Source organism: Trachemys scripta, chromosome 25 (assembly GCF_013100865.1).
Source record: "Trachemys scripta elegans isolate TJP31775 chromosome 25, CAS_Tse_1.0, whole genome shotgun sequence".
NCBI lineage: Eukaryota > Metazoa > Chordata > Testudines > Emydidae > Trachemys > Trachemys scripta.
This window is the reverse complement of record NC_048322.1, coordinates 3,020,225-3,034,785: the sequence shown is the minus strand read 5'-3', so window position 1 is coordinate 3,034,785 and position 14,561 is coordinate 3,020,225. Positions and strand designations below refer to the sequence as shown.

Below are 14,561 nucleotides of genomic sequence, written 5' to 3'. Positions count from 1 at the left end.
GTTTTATTGTCTATCCCTTACCGAATGATTCCCAATATTCTGTTCCCTTTTTTGACTGCCGCTGCAGATTGAGTGGATGTTTCCAGAGAACTATCCACAGTGACTCCAAGATCTCTTTCTTGTGTGGAAACAGCTAATTTGGACACCATCATTTTATGTGTATGTGATATTATCTTTTCCAATGTGCATTACTTTGCATTTATCAAAATTGAAATTCATCTGCTCGGTAACTGGGGAAAATCATAAATGCACCTCGGGGCGGGTAGCAGAGTTATTTCCAGAACACAAGATCTCTTACGGTGAGTGATGGAAAGTTCATTTATCCCGGGAAGGGAGAAGGGCCGGGGTGAGCTGTACATCACCAACAGGAGGAACTCTTCTCCCCAAAACCTCATCAACTTGCACTGAGCCAAATCTTCCATCTCTGCAGCCCACATTTCATCTCCTTCCTCCCCATTCCCCCCAGGAGCTAGAAAGGATCCCTGGTCACTGTGACATCCAAATGCCATGTGGGCAGGGTCTCTGGGCTAACACAGACTGACCCTCTGCTGCCCAACAGCCTCCTGCATCCTAATGGCATCATGTCACCCCCGTATCTGACCCTGCAGGCTCCTGGGCTCCAGTGGGGATGGTTCCCTGGCTGAGGCTGGCAGGGTGGGCCCTGCATTCACCAAGTCATTCTTATGCCAGGCAAACCTAAGTGGCAGGAGGCTCTGGGCACCTACCAGCAGTTCCTCGCTTTGCCGCTCCTCCTCGGCTTTGGCTGCTTCTCTCTCTTTTCTCAGAGGGACCAGATGCTTTTGTGGTACCTCCTAGAAGATGGGGAGAGAGGATTAGAAACTGCTACAGACGGCCTCCCAGTTGTCAGATTTCAGGGCCCATCCTGCCCTGCAGACGCCTGTGCAGAGTCGCTGGGACTCAGACTGAGAGGAGAGGGTGAAACAGGGAGCAGCTTTTCCAGAGGAAATGCAGGTCCCCAGGCTGCAGTGACAGGGTGCAGCCCAACCCCCAGCTCTCCACATCCCCGGACCCCACCCACATCCGGAGCAACCAACTTCAGACAGCCCCCCACTTTCCCCAGCTCCAACCCCCAATGCTCCCGCAGGGCCAGATCTGAACATGGAGCCCCCCTAACATCCCCCAGTTCTGAGCCCGCCGTAAATCGACTTGCCCCAAACTCCCACATCCAAGCCACCCCATCATGCCCAGCACCAGCCGCTCCTCCCACCCCACAGCTCCGGCTCTGACACCCCCGTTCTCCCCCCTCCTTCCGGACACCGGCCATGGCCCCACAGCCGACACAAAGGAGCGGGCTGCCGGGCTGAGGGGGCAGGAAGAGGCGGCTCCTCCCCGGGCCTGGCCCTGCCCCGCCGGACCCCTCGCAGGGAGGTTGGGACAATCGGGGAAGCCGGTGTAGCAACTCCTTTCCATCCCCTGGGGGCCCGGCTCAGCAGAGCCCGGGGCTATCCTAGGGGGCGAGTCCCAGCCACTGCAGACAGCCCCGGCGGGGTTTGCAGGGCACAGGAAGGGGCTGGAGCAGCTGGGAGCGGTGGGTGCCGGGAGGAAGGAGGCAGGAGCCGGGAGAACAAAGAACCGAGAGCATCAGACCCCGGGCAGCTCCTGAGAGACCAGACGCTGCTGCCTCCGTTGTGACCTGGGAGCTGAGCAGCTGCTGCTTCCCCAGCGGGGTCTGTGCTGGGGAGAGCCCGTCATTAACCCCTCCGTGCCCGGCCGGGGTCGGACCTTCTCCGGCTAGAAACCGCCCCGGATTCTGCTGACGGTAACTCCTGAGCTGTGACTCCAGGTGACTGAGACCTTGGGGCTGGACAGGTGACTGACTCTGCACAGTCCCCCCCCCCCCCCGCCATCTCTGCTCCCCGGGTGTCCAGAATCCCAGAGTGCTGCATCACTAAGGCCAGAAGGATCCTTCTATCCGTGAGTCTGATCCCCTGCCACCGGCTGTCTGTTGTGTCCAGTAAGGTGTGTGGATAAAGCAGGTCTCCCTGACTGGTGCCCCCTTCCCCGCACGTGCGGAGCTGGTGCCGCCTTCCCTGCACGGGAGAGAGAAAGCCCCCAAGAAGGGGATGGTGACCAGGTCTCCCATCCAGGGGGGTAGGGTGCTAGGAAAGAGGAGAAAGAGATGGAAGAGGGTATCAGGACAAATTAGAGGGGGTGGGGGCATATCTTCAGATCTCTGACCCCTGCCCCAGGCACTCTCACTGCAGCATCCCTGCACAGGGTCACTTTCCTGTGAACACGGTAAGAAGCAGAGAGAGGAAAAACTAGTCCCCGATTCTCCCTGTCCCCCCTACTGCAGGAGTGTGCTCCCCTCGGGACAGTGTCAAGGGGAATCCCCCCCAAAGGGGCTCCTTTGGTTCTGGTCTTTTCCAGGGTTTGATTCAGACTCTGTTGCTGGGAGGGTTTGAAAATGTCTTGGTGGGTTTAGTGCTGGGGGTGGGGGTGGGAGTGTGGGAAGCTGGAGGACAGGGGTAAGGTCTGTGTTGCACTATGGGGACTGAGCATGTTCCCAGCATGGCAGAATCTACAATCTCTGTCTGCAGGGAAAGGGCCTGGGGGAATTGTGATGTGAAATGAACTAAAGCCTGTTCTGAAACCTCCACAGCTGCCCTTCTCACCCTGCCAGGCTGCAGAATGATGTCTACATCTCGCTCCAGCTCATCCCATCCTCCCATGGGGCAGGGAAGAGAGATCGCTGCAGTGGAGCCAGCTCATGTAGGGGTTACTGGGGAGTTGCTGGTGGGTTCCTGCTGGAGGGAGAGCAGCAGTAAATACAGAAGAGGTGGCAACTTCTGGGGACTTAGGTGTGGAGGGGGCAGGGAATACCCTGGGTGAGGAAAGAGAGGGGGACAGAGTGTGACAAACCTGCTGGGACTTGTTTAACGTGAGCCTAGAATCTAGGAACAAACGCTTGGATGTTGGGGGAGAAAATTCCCTAATTTGTGAAACAGGAAATACAGAAACCAACCCCCTGGGCAGGGCAGGGAAAACTGACCGAACTTCCAGTGCTGAACCCTCAGCCTGCTAGCCAGAGTCTTGTGTGGCAAGGAAAGATGTAGGAAGGTGTAGGGAAGATGTCCTGGCCCCTCACATCCAGCTGCTGGTAGTGGAGAAGGTGTTGGGTTCCCTACCATGGGGTTGTATCAGCCTCTGGCTAGTAGCTGTGTGGTGGATATGCTGGGAGAGACAAGAGGCTCTCTCTTTGTTCTCTCACCATGATGCCCCCTGGCTGCTCTCAGCAGTGTGGGGATAGGACTCTACCGACTGTTTCTCTCTCAGAGCTTCCATTTGATTCCCTCCTCTCCCCCATGAATAGTGGGGCTGTGAGTGGGGCAGCAGGTACTGAGTGTTGGAATCCTGCTCTTTCAGGGGCTGGTGACCTTCGAGGAGGTGGCTGTGTATTTCACCATGGAAGAGTGGGCTCTGCTGGACCCCTCTCAGTGAGCCCTTTACAGAGACATCATGCAGGAGAACTATGAGAATGTGACCTCGCTGGGTAAGGATTCCCGTCCCCTCAGTTCTTAGAAGAGGAAATGCAAAGTTAAGGTTCACGCCACCCCCACAATACCACCTCTGCTCTGCCCTGTTTCAGCATCACCCCAACATGCCAGTGACACACATACTAGCCCTCTCCCCTCCCCTGTTACAGAACACTCTGGGAACAGAGCAGTACAGCAGAATGTCTAACAACTTCTCTTTGCTAAGATAATATTCGGGTCCATCCCTATCATAGCAAACAGAAGCTTCTTCCCCTGTCCTGCTCTCCAGTACCGAAGCTCCTGCACACAGACCATCTGAGACTTGCAGAGTGTTACCACCCCTTTGTCCTCAACCTGAGTTTTCCTTTTGAGTCACTGCCTTCACTTACCCCTCACTAAGCCCCACAGATCACTTGAACATATGCCACCAGAGTGCTGACAATCCCCATGGCAAGAACACATCCTTGGGCACCTTTGCTGACAAAGTCTGCAACACTCCTCATGGAAATGAGGCAGAATTGGCCCCCCAAGTTTCACATGAGCCTCTCTGTATAGTACAGTCACAGCTCTGCCCAGCTGCTCCAACCAATCCCTCCACCATCCAGTTACAGCTGACACAGTGCACACAGCTGGAGGGCATGCGGATAAATGCTGGTATTCCCACCTGTGAACACAACACAGACAATGGCATGTTCTCTTAGTCTTTCCTTGTATCGATTGTAGGTTCATAGATTTTAAGTCCAGATGTGACTATTAGGTCATCTACTCTGGCATCCTTTATAACGCAGACCATAGAATTCATCCCATTACTGCTCCATTGAGCTGAATACCTGAGTTCCTGTGTCAGTTTGTTATCCTTTGCATTGCCCACACAGAACCATTCTCAGTCGTTCTTGCTAGTTGCAGGGTTAAGGGTTGGGGGCAAAGTTAAGGTTGCATTGAAGGGGTGGCATTTACATTAACTTCTCATTTCCTGGTTTGCAGAGGTTTAAGGCTAGCCACCATCTATACCAGAGGTTGGCAAACTACAGCCTGCGGGCCACATCCAGCCCACGGGACTCTCCTGCCCAGCCCCCAAGCTCCTGGCCTGGAAGGCTAGCCCCCAGCCCCATCTCCGCTGTTCCCCCTCCCCTGCAGCTTCAATGCGCCACACCACCGGCGGAATGTTCTGGACAGCCAGGCAGTGCAGCTGCAGAGCCGCGGCCTGACCCGGTGCTCTAGGTGGCGCGGTGGCGTGGCTGGCTCCGGCCACAGACGTGCCACCAGCCACTGGTGCTCCAGGCAGCGCGGTAAGGGGGCCAGGAGCAGGGTGGGTTGGATAGAGGGCAGGGGATTTCTGGAAGGTGGTCAGGGAGCAGGGGTGTGGATAGGGGTCAGGGCAGTCAGAGGGCAGGGAACGGGGAGGTTGAATTTGTACAGGAGTCCCAGGGGCAGTCAGGAATGAGGGGGGGTTGGATGGGTCAGCAGGGGGCAGCGGTCAGGGAGAAGGGGTGGTTGGATGGGGCAGGGGTCCCGGGGTGAACATTCAGGAATGAGAGGAAGGGTTGGATAGGGTGGTGGGGGGCAGTTGGAGTGGGCGTTCCAGGGCAGTCAGGGGACAGGGAGCGGGGGGGTGGATGGGGCAGGGGTAATGGGGGGCCATCGGAACACGGGAGGTTGGATGGGGCAGGAGTCCCAGGGCAGGGCCGTCAGGGGGCAAGAAGCAGGGGACAGGCCACGGCTGGCTTTTTGGGGAGGCATAGCCTCCCCTAACTGGCCCTCCATACAATTTCCGAAACCCGATGTGGCCCTCAGGCCAAAAAGTTTGCCCGCCCCTGTTCTATACAGTGCAAAGCAGGAGACAGTACTGGACAACCTGAACTCTCCATTAATGTAGCTTATGAGCATTTAGTTTCCTATTTTAAAAAATGGACACTTTTGCCACTATAGCTGTGTCTATAATTGAGCTTTTGCCAGCAGAGCTATGTTGGGTGGTGTGCATGTGTGCACATGCGTGTGTGCACTTTTTCACAGCTTTAAACAACAGCGCTGGACTGGCAAAGCTTTTAAGAGCTACCTAAAACCTTCCTAACTAGTTCCTCGACAGACACCTGACATGCCACCTTTAGGTGAATTAATATGCATGTACCTGGTCTGTGGGATCCCAATAAAACATTAGGCTCCCTGTGCCCTCTGCCAGGTGGCATCAAGAGGTCCATGATGAGTCACATCCTCCTCCTTCTCCAATTGCTGCATTAGAGTGTCCTTAGAATGATCTGGCTCACCCCCATTCCAACCTTCTGTTTGGGTTCCACCGGGCTCTGTCCTTGGTCCCCTTCTTTTCTTCCTCTGCACCTTATTTCTGGGTAATCTCATTCCCACACACACATTCAACTACCATCTCTGTGCTCCTAACTCACAGTTCTAGCTCTCTGCTCCTGACTGTCTTCTGTCCCAACTGAAATCTCAGCCTCTCTCTCTCTCTCTCTGTCATGTCCTCATTGATATCTAGCCATCAGCTAAAGATGAGCCATGGAAGCAAAGTTCTTAATATTTCCCCCAAGCCCTCCTCCCACCTTCTTTCTCTACGATCGCAAACAGCACCATCATCCTGCCTGTCACTCAAGCCTGTAACTGTGCAATACCTTTATCATGGAGCTCCCTCTAGGGCCTCCTATCCAGGCTGTGCCTACACCTTGCATTTTCTTTTTGCATAACTTCCCTAACACCTGGCCTTTCCTAACCATCCATGCAGCTAGAGTTCTTGTCATCCTCTCCTGTCTCAGTTACTCCAACATCCTTGCGCATCTCCATTTGGAAGGAAAAAGTTACCTCCTGGTCCTTGAACATGACCTGTGAGAGAAGGTTGAAAGAACTGGGCATGTTTAGTCTTGAGAAACGAGTGAGGGTTGTCTTCAAATATGTCAAGGGTTGTCATAAGAGGACAGTGATTAATTGTTCGTCATGTCCACTGAAGGTTGGAGGAGAAGTAATTGGCTTGATCTGCTGCAAGGGAGGTTGAGGGTAAGTAATACAAAAAACTTTCTGGCTATAAGGATAGGGAAATACTGGAATAGATTACAAACAGAGGTTGTGGAATCCTTGTCACAGGAGGGTTTTAAGAACAGGTCAGACAAACTTCTGGCATACTTATATCTGATCCTGCCACAGGGCTACGGAAATGGAGCAGATGACCTCTTGAGGTCCCTTCCAGCCCTATATTAGAAGATTTTATGATTCATTGCCTTAGCCCTTTGCTTTGATCACGTCTCCCAGTGGAGAATGTGGACCATTTTTGCGCATCGGCTGCGGGTACAAATTTTGTACCTAGAGCCCTGCAAATCTGCAGATATCCATGGACCATTTTTTGTGGATTGCAGATTGGATTTGGATACAAATTTTGTATCCATGCAGGGCTCTCCCTGTCTTACTTCTGTCTATACCTACAACTTAAATCTATTTAGTACACTTTGATTACATGTGAAATAACATATGAGATGACCATAACAATGATCAATGAATGAGCAAATGAACTAATTGGCTCCATGAACCACAGAGACTCTTCCTTTTCCATTCCCACCTGCAAGAGCCGCAGTCTCTCTTCCCTGCATGTTCTTTGGATCTTTGAATTTGTCCCTCCTGAAGTCACATGGCCTGATGCTTATTTTTCACATTCTCCTTTGGCAGAAAAATTTGTCTGTGGTTCCTGAACTACGCCATCTAATTTGCCAGCTTTCTCCACACACAGTGTTTTTTTATATTCCCTCCCTTTACACCTGACTCACTAGATTCCCTAATGCCGCAGTATGTGCTTTTCTGACATCTAATGCTGCTTAGATCCTGCATTCAGTGATATCCCTGCCCTTCCTGTTCCTTACTCCACTGAACCCCACCAGCCCATGCTTACTGTTCCCAGTTCCCCAGGACTCTCTCGTTGTCTCTGGACCTCGATGTCGGTTAGAAGCAGAGCCAGGGAGACTTGCCCTCTGTCTGGAGTCTTCACTTTCTGGGACATGCAGTTCCAGTCTCTGTGTTTTAGGAGCCTCCTTGATAATAAATGTCTGGCTGTGTGTGTTCCCAGCAAAGATGGGAATAATTAAATCCCTCACAAGCTGAGTGTTCTGCACCTTTCAGCACCTGGGGAGCTGGTCCTGCAATTTTATTGGTTTAAAATGGACTGGGATTAAACCAATAGAATATTTTTTATGACAAATGGCCTATGAATTCCCCTGATCTCCCTTGTTTTCTTTCCCTTGAGCAGGGTTTCCAGTTTCCAAACACTATGTGATCTCCCAGCTGGAAGGAGGGGAAGAGCCGTGGGTCCTGGATCTCTCTGGTTCAGAGGAAAGCGAGATCCTGAGAAGTCCCTGCACTGGTGAGGAAACATTAAACCAACCCAGAAACTGTAAGTGCCTGAGAGAAACATCTGGGATTCCCCACAAAGACTTTGTGAGCTCTGTGAGTTCAGGGTAATCCCCAGCAGATCTCACTCCTGGCTTCCTACAGATTATGATTGACCCCTTGGCAGGAGCTCGCTCCCTTTCTACTGAGTGTTTGGATGGGATGTGGACAGGGCCAGCCATAGGAAAATGGCACCCTGGGCAAACTTGCATTTGGTGCCCCTGTCCCACATGGGCTCCACAGGCAACCCACCCTCCGTTCCCCCCAACCCCTGCACTGTGTCCCCTTCACCCCAGCCATTGCACTCCACTTCTGTGCCCCAATCCATGCAACCCTTTACTGCTACCCCCTGCATCGCTCTCCTGAGCCCCTAACCCCTGCACCATGCCCCCTTCACTCCTACCCCCTGCACCTCCCTCCTGTGCCATTAACCCCTGCACTGTGCCCCCTTTGCCTCTAACCCCGGCATCCCCCTTCTGCACTCACGTGGGGAAACTGACCTGGATGCACAAAGCAGCTGGCATTGCTGCTCACTCCCCTACTGGACTGCTGCTCCTCTGCCCCATGCAGCCCTGGGGAGCTGGGAGAGTGGAGCAAGGAGCAACATCAGGGCTTCCTGCACCCAGGTCACTTTCCCTGTGGGCTGAGTAAGGGGAGGGCAGGAGAGCAGCAGCTCCTGATGCCTCAGCACAGCCCCGGTGGGGAAGTGACCTGGATGCAGAGAGCCCTGGTTTCTGTGTTGGGGGGACTGTGTGTGTGTGTGTGTGTGTGTGTGCCTGAGTGAGTGAGTGCGCTGTCTCTTTAAGAAAGCACTGATAGTCAGGAGCCTGAACTACGGCTTGTTCAGACACAAGCAGCTGCCAGCAGCTCTGGCCCCAGAGAGGCAGCAGCACACACAGATTCTCCCTGTCCCGTCACCCCAGTGTAGTGGAAATCAGGTACATGGGTGAGGGGGAGGGAGACACCCCCCATCAATCAGCACCTCCCCCCCACAGAGCAGTCAGGAGGATGCTCCCAGTCCAGAGTGGCCATGGGCGACTCCAGGGGTGAACAGAGAGTGCGGGGTGGGGAGACAGGAACAGCAGCAGCTGCACACATGCAGCAGGGTGGAGGAGGGGCCCCTCTGCTCCGGAGCAGTCACCTGGCTCTGGCGGCTGGCTGTCTAATGGCCCCCTGCAGCTCAGGTCTCTCCCACTCCCCCACACAGCTGCTTATCTGCATCCTGTGCCGCTTTCATCAGCCCAGTGAGCCTCTCGGCAGCAGGTCAGGAGGGAATCCAAACCCTGTGCCTGGCACCCACTTGGGTGGGGCTCCCATACGGCCCACCCTAAAGGCCGGTCCTGGATGTGGAGCAGAATTGATCCCCTCTGCTCACTCCTGTGGGGAAGAGTTTGGGGGAATTCAGTCCCCGATTTTTATTTTCTGTCTCTCCAGCACTTACTTGGGTTTGCTCTCTGCCTTTCCACCCCCAATTCTGAGATTTCTCTTCCATTCTAGCAGGTGATGGGGTGGTGAGGGAGAACGAGGAGCAGAATCCTCACCAGGAAGATGCTGAGCTAGTCGAAGCACATGGCGAATTACTGCGAAGATCCAAAGGGAATGTGTCCAGCCCCTGTGAGCAGGGAAAAGCTGATGAAAGTTACCACAGACCAGAGAGAGAGCAGGGAAACCACTCAGAGGAGAGAATGGATGAATCCATTAATTGTCAGAGAACTCACAGGGACCTCAAGGAAACTACATCCCAGGAGAAAATCCTCAGGGAAAAGAGAGAGAATACATGCAGTGAGTGTGGGAAAAACTTCAATTACCACTCAGCCCTTATTTGACATGAGATAATCCACACAAAAAAGAGACCCTATGAATCCTGTGAGTGTGGGAAAAGCTTCACTCAGAGATATGCCCTTATCTCTCATCAGACAATGCACACGGGAGAGCGACCCTACGAATGTTGCGAGTGCGGGAAAAGCTTCACTCAGAGCTCAAACCTTACTACGCATCAGAGGATCCACACAGGAGAGAGACCCTATGAATGCAGTGAGTGTGGGAAAAGCGTCTCTCAAAGCTCAACCCTTATTACACATTACAGAATCCACACAGGGCAGAGACCCTATGAATGCTGCAAGTATGGGAAAAGCTTCACTTATAGCTCAGGCCTTCTCTATCATCAGAGAATCCGTAAAGGAGATAAACTTCATAAATACATTCTTTAGAGCTGTCAGAAGATTTTTTTTTTTTATTCTTTTGACAGTTCCCAGGTAGTGGTCTTTAAGGCTGTTTGCATCTTTTGCACACTGTAGTCCCTCAGCTCCCACATATGAGTTGCCCACTTTTGAAGCCTACCCATCTTTGGGGTGGATCCTGTGGTCTTTTCTATCAACAACATTGTCCTGCAAGTCATGGGAGTGGGTGGTCTTTTTACCAGGAATGTCCATCACCCCGATGAGGGAGATAGGGGGTGTCTTCAACCAGCTACATTGAGGTAAAATTTACCTGGGCCTCATCACTGTGGTTGCCATGTAGTTAGCTAGCTTGAGTTCACTTTCCTGATGTAAAAAGACAGCTATTCTTGCACTAAAGACATGGGCAATGGATAGTGGGTGGGGTTATCTTGCATATTTCCTCCTGATCTGACCTAACCACCATCACATTTCCTTGTCTAAACAAACCTGGAGAATCACATTTATACTCTTCCTCCCAGTGCAAAGTTATTGTTAGAGACGTGAAGTTCCTCTTTGAGGACAGATTGTCTTGTTCCCAGTTGTTCTCACATTACCCTGGATCATGCTGAACAGCAGTTATTTTGTTGACCATTTTTCTCATTTAAAACGTATTTAAATATAGTGAAGAGCCTGAGCAGTGTCAGGGAAATAAGGGTAATTTCAGGCTCTGTGACACTGGAAGGAGATGGGGTGACTCAGACATTCCGTCCTTCCCCATCACCCCAGAACTGTTACCTTTGGCTGAGCCATGCACAGTTCCCCCCTTCATATTCCTTCACTTCCCAAAGTTTCTGGTGAGGTAGTATTCTTAGCTATCCGTGCTTGGGAATGGTGCTTGGATGTCTTTGATCCTAAATTAATCACTCTGTCAGGAGATGAATGTGTCACAGACCTGGAAGGGGATTTCAAATGGATCCCAAGCACCATTCAAATCCCATTTCCCCTCAATTGGCAAAGCCACTTCTGGGAAGATTGGCTGTCTCCCCGCCCCCCCCTTTATGAAGATGCTAAAACTTTTGTAAATAACACTAATGAGACAGCACTAAATGAAGCAGGTTTTATGGGAGAATCTCTCATCCTGATTCTGAGTTATCAGATGTAACCTACTCTGGAACTTCCCTTTAAATGAAAATGAAAGTGTCTTCTACCTCTCTGTGATACGGGTTTTCTATCTTTCATAAAGGCTCCTTGGTCATATAACGTTTGACACACGTAGCTCAGATTTATTGGGAAATTTCAGACAAATGACCATCATTCTTTACTTCAGGTTTGTTTTTCCCCCTATCCCTGCATGGTGACATGGAGAAAATTCAAATGCAGTTCAGTCAACAGGAGAGACTACTCCAAGCTGTTGGACATATTATCAAAGAAACTGTAGTGTGTTTAAACCTCCACTCTGAAAAGGTGAACAGCGGCAGACCCCAAACCATGTAACTGATGGAAGTAAGTGCACATGATCACAAAGTAATTCAGTTGTTTAAGGCAATATTGTCTCAGATGATCCAGGGATAGAATTCCACAGCAAGTGACTTGGAACTAGGCAAAATGCCCAGGTATTTGGTTCCCAAGGTATTTGTAACCCAGTCCCTACATGAGGTTACTCCTGAGGAGATCTCCTAGCTAATCCCAACATTTGGGAAATGCTGTCTGTGATGAGGTGCATCAACCCTGCACTGGCACTGCTAGGGTTAACTGCACCCTGTGGGCTGAAGAGGCCACATCCCCTCGCCCTCTCTGGGCATGGGCCGACTGGAGACAGAGTATAAAAGGGAGCAGCTCAGCTCAGCCTGGGTGGACTGAGGAGGAGAGAAAACCTATGTTGTGGGCTCCTGACAGGAAGCTGCTAGACCCCCAGGCTGCAACGTCAAGCCGCACTGAGGCCCCTGCAGACACCCAGTCAACTGCCAAGGATGGCCAAGAAGAGACGCCGGATGCCAGGACATTAGCAATGCTGGAAGTAAGGGTGGGAAGTGACCCAGGGAACGGGACTGTTGCAGTGAGAGATCAAGCCTGGACACAGGAGTATTGGTTCCTCAAGGCCCTGGGTCAGGACCTGGTGGAGTAGGGTGGTCCCAGGTTCCTCTACCCAACACTGCACCCACCACTGGATGGAGTCACCACCTGAAAAGAAGCTGTCTTGACCCAGGGGAGATTTCTTTCCCCCCAAACCCCTGCCTTCTTCCTTATGTGGCCACACACCCTGCCACAGGATGTATCAACCCCATGACACTGCCAATAATGATGTAGATGTGGAGGAAACAGAAGTGGTGGTTTTTTTGAACTCACCATTTGTGGGTGATATAAATGTGTGTAGGATGAAATCAGTGTTGAATGTGAGATGGCTGCAGAAAAAATAGCTATTTTTTAATAGAAACCTCATCTCTGTCATCTTATAGAGATTCTGGTCCAGGCCTGTATCTAATCCCTAAGCACAACTATACTCAAGGGTTCACTGGTGGAAAAAGGGGATTAAAAGAAAACTAACACATATGAGAAGATTCTTTAATTATTGAATATATACTGTTACCAATCAAAATGAAGTTAAACATGAAGTTACTCTTTAATGAAGAAGAGACTTAATTATGTGATCAACTGAATTATACTGGAAAAATAAAACTTCAGTTCTTTTTCTTTTAGTTAGTAATATAGGAAATGGTGGCTAATCCTGAAAAGCTTCTTTGATATAACTTACCTCCTTTGACCTAAAATGTCCTGATGTAAAACCTCACTGCAAAGGTTCGGGTGGGGGAATGTGTGTGAGAAATAGTGTAGAGAATACTGACCCACTATAAATTTGAATGATTTGTATTTCAAATGGAACTTATTTTCATTAGGTTCAAAGTCAATTTCTATGTAGGTATGTTAGCAAAAAGAAGAAGGTCAGGGAAAGTGTGGGATCCTTATTGAATGGGGGAGGCAACCTAGTGACAGATGATGTGGAAAAAGCTGAAGTACTTAATGCTTTTTTTCACATCGGTCTTCACAGACAAGGTCAGCTCCAGGACTGGTGCACTGGGCAGCACAGTACGGGAGGAGGTAAACAGCCCTCAGTGGTGAAAGAACGGGTTAAGGACTATTTAGAAAAGCTGGACATGCACAAGTCCATGGGTCCGGAGCTAATGCATCCAAGGGTGCTGAGGGATTTGACAGATGTGATTGCAGAGCCATTGGCCATTATCTTTGAAAACTTCTGGTGATCGGGGGAAGTCCCGGATGATTGGAAAAAAGCAAATATTGTACCCATCTTTAAAGAAAGGAAGATGACTTAAAGGGTTTGGGGATTTAAAGGCCCTGCCCCTTTCGGTTGAGGCCCCGGCCCCTGCTCAGTACCCGGCCCTGCATTCCAGTAAGTCCCTTAAGTTACTTTCACCCCTGTCTGTCCCATGCTGTATCCAATCTCTGATCTTTGTTCTTCACCATTCCTGTGCCCCACCTCCTCCCAGCACTCACCACTTTCAGCTGCTCCAGTCTAGCCCCTTCTTGAGTCCTTCACTTCATTGCCACTCTGGGCTGCAGCACTCACTGGGACTACAGGGGGTTGGTGGGGGCTTTCTCCTGCTGGAACTAGCCCCTAGTTTTCCATTTGTGCATTATGTGTCCATATGTGCCAAGGTTGGTTCAGAACTGACCAAGATGGAAGGTTGAACCCAGGAACCTTTTGCCTAGGATCCGGCACAAGATGCTTACTGCAGACGCCTGGCGGAAGTTACCCCTTGCTGTCCCCCGCCCTGTGCAGCTGAACACACATCTTAATTTAGCAGCTTACTAGAAGTACGCCTGCTACCTTGCCGATGTAGCCCAAAGTACACACTGAGCTGTGCCTCTCCCTCCCATTTCTAGCTCGGTTTCAAGCCCCTGCTTCAGCCATGCCCCAGCCCTACCCAGTCTACCCCCTCCACCGCAGCCCCTCCCCCAGCCCACACACCCATGTATCTGAAATATTCCTTTCCTGGATTTTAGGTTATGAAATTTGTGTTACCTTGGACCCCCGCTGCTCCCAGGTCTCAGCTCACATGGGGAGCAATGCCAGGGTCCTCCACATCCCAGGATATATGGGGGGCAGGGAGAGTGGAAGGGGCCCTCCAGATCCAGCACGTATGCAGAAGGGGAGAATAAAAGTCTAAAGGTCCCTCCTGTCCCTCACCCCAAATTCTTCTGTTCCCCACACATAACCCCTCCAGTCCTCTGCCTTCCCCATTAAACCTCCCATCCCTACCTGCAGACACAATCTCCTCTCCCCCTATTCCCACCCATGCTTGCACCCCTAATTGCCCCCTCCCAGTGAGGTAATTTACTTTCAAATTTGTTTGAGACCCTTCCGATTGATCTGCTAAATACTTCGACTACATTTCTGAAAACACTCTTGGTGGAGACACGTTTTTCCCAGCTCAGTTCTTCCTCAAATGTCTTATCAAGGGGGGAATTCAAATGTCAATGGTGCTAGAATTTTTGAATTTTATGAAGT

The 14,561-nt window shown here is 51.2% G+C and overlaps 1 protein-coding gene and 1 pseudogene across 8 annotated transcripts; one reads left to right on the top strand and one right to left on the bottom strand.

Moving 5' to 3' along the window:
* The window catches only part of LOC117869991, a 29,537-nt pseudogene extending 28,222 nt beyond the window's left edge, over positions 1-1,315 (bottom strand).
* A 334-nt stretch (positions 1,316-1,649) lies between these two features.
* LOC117870061 (zinc finger protein 2-like) lies at positions 1,650-12,961 on the top strand. 8 transcript variants are annotated; one of them, XR_004643877.1, is made up of 5 exons: positions 1,724-1,980; positions 2,624-2,733; positions 3,388-3,514; positions 7,738-7,851; positions 9,375-12,961. XR_004643877.1 is itself a non-coding variant. In XM_034757285.1 (4 exons), the coding sequence occupies exons 2-4, from the start codon at positions 3,481-3,483 to the stop codon at positions 9,701-9,703; spliced, it is 477 nt and encodes a 158-aa protein (XP_034613176.1). In that variant the 5' UTR covers positions 1,650-1,780; positions 3,388-3,480; the 3' UTR covers positions 9,704-12,959. The 8 variants fall into 8 exon arrangements, 6 of the variants coding, with proteins under 6 accessions (XP_034613176.1, XP_034613177.1, XP_034613175.1 ...); XR_004643876.1 differs by having other exon boundaries at positions 2,624-2,757; XM_034757285.1 differs by lacking the exon at positions 2,624-2,733 and having other exon boundaries at positions 1,650-1,780; positions 9,375-12,959.
* The last annotated feature ends 1,600 nt before the right edge of the window (positions 12,962-14,561 follow it).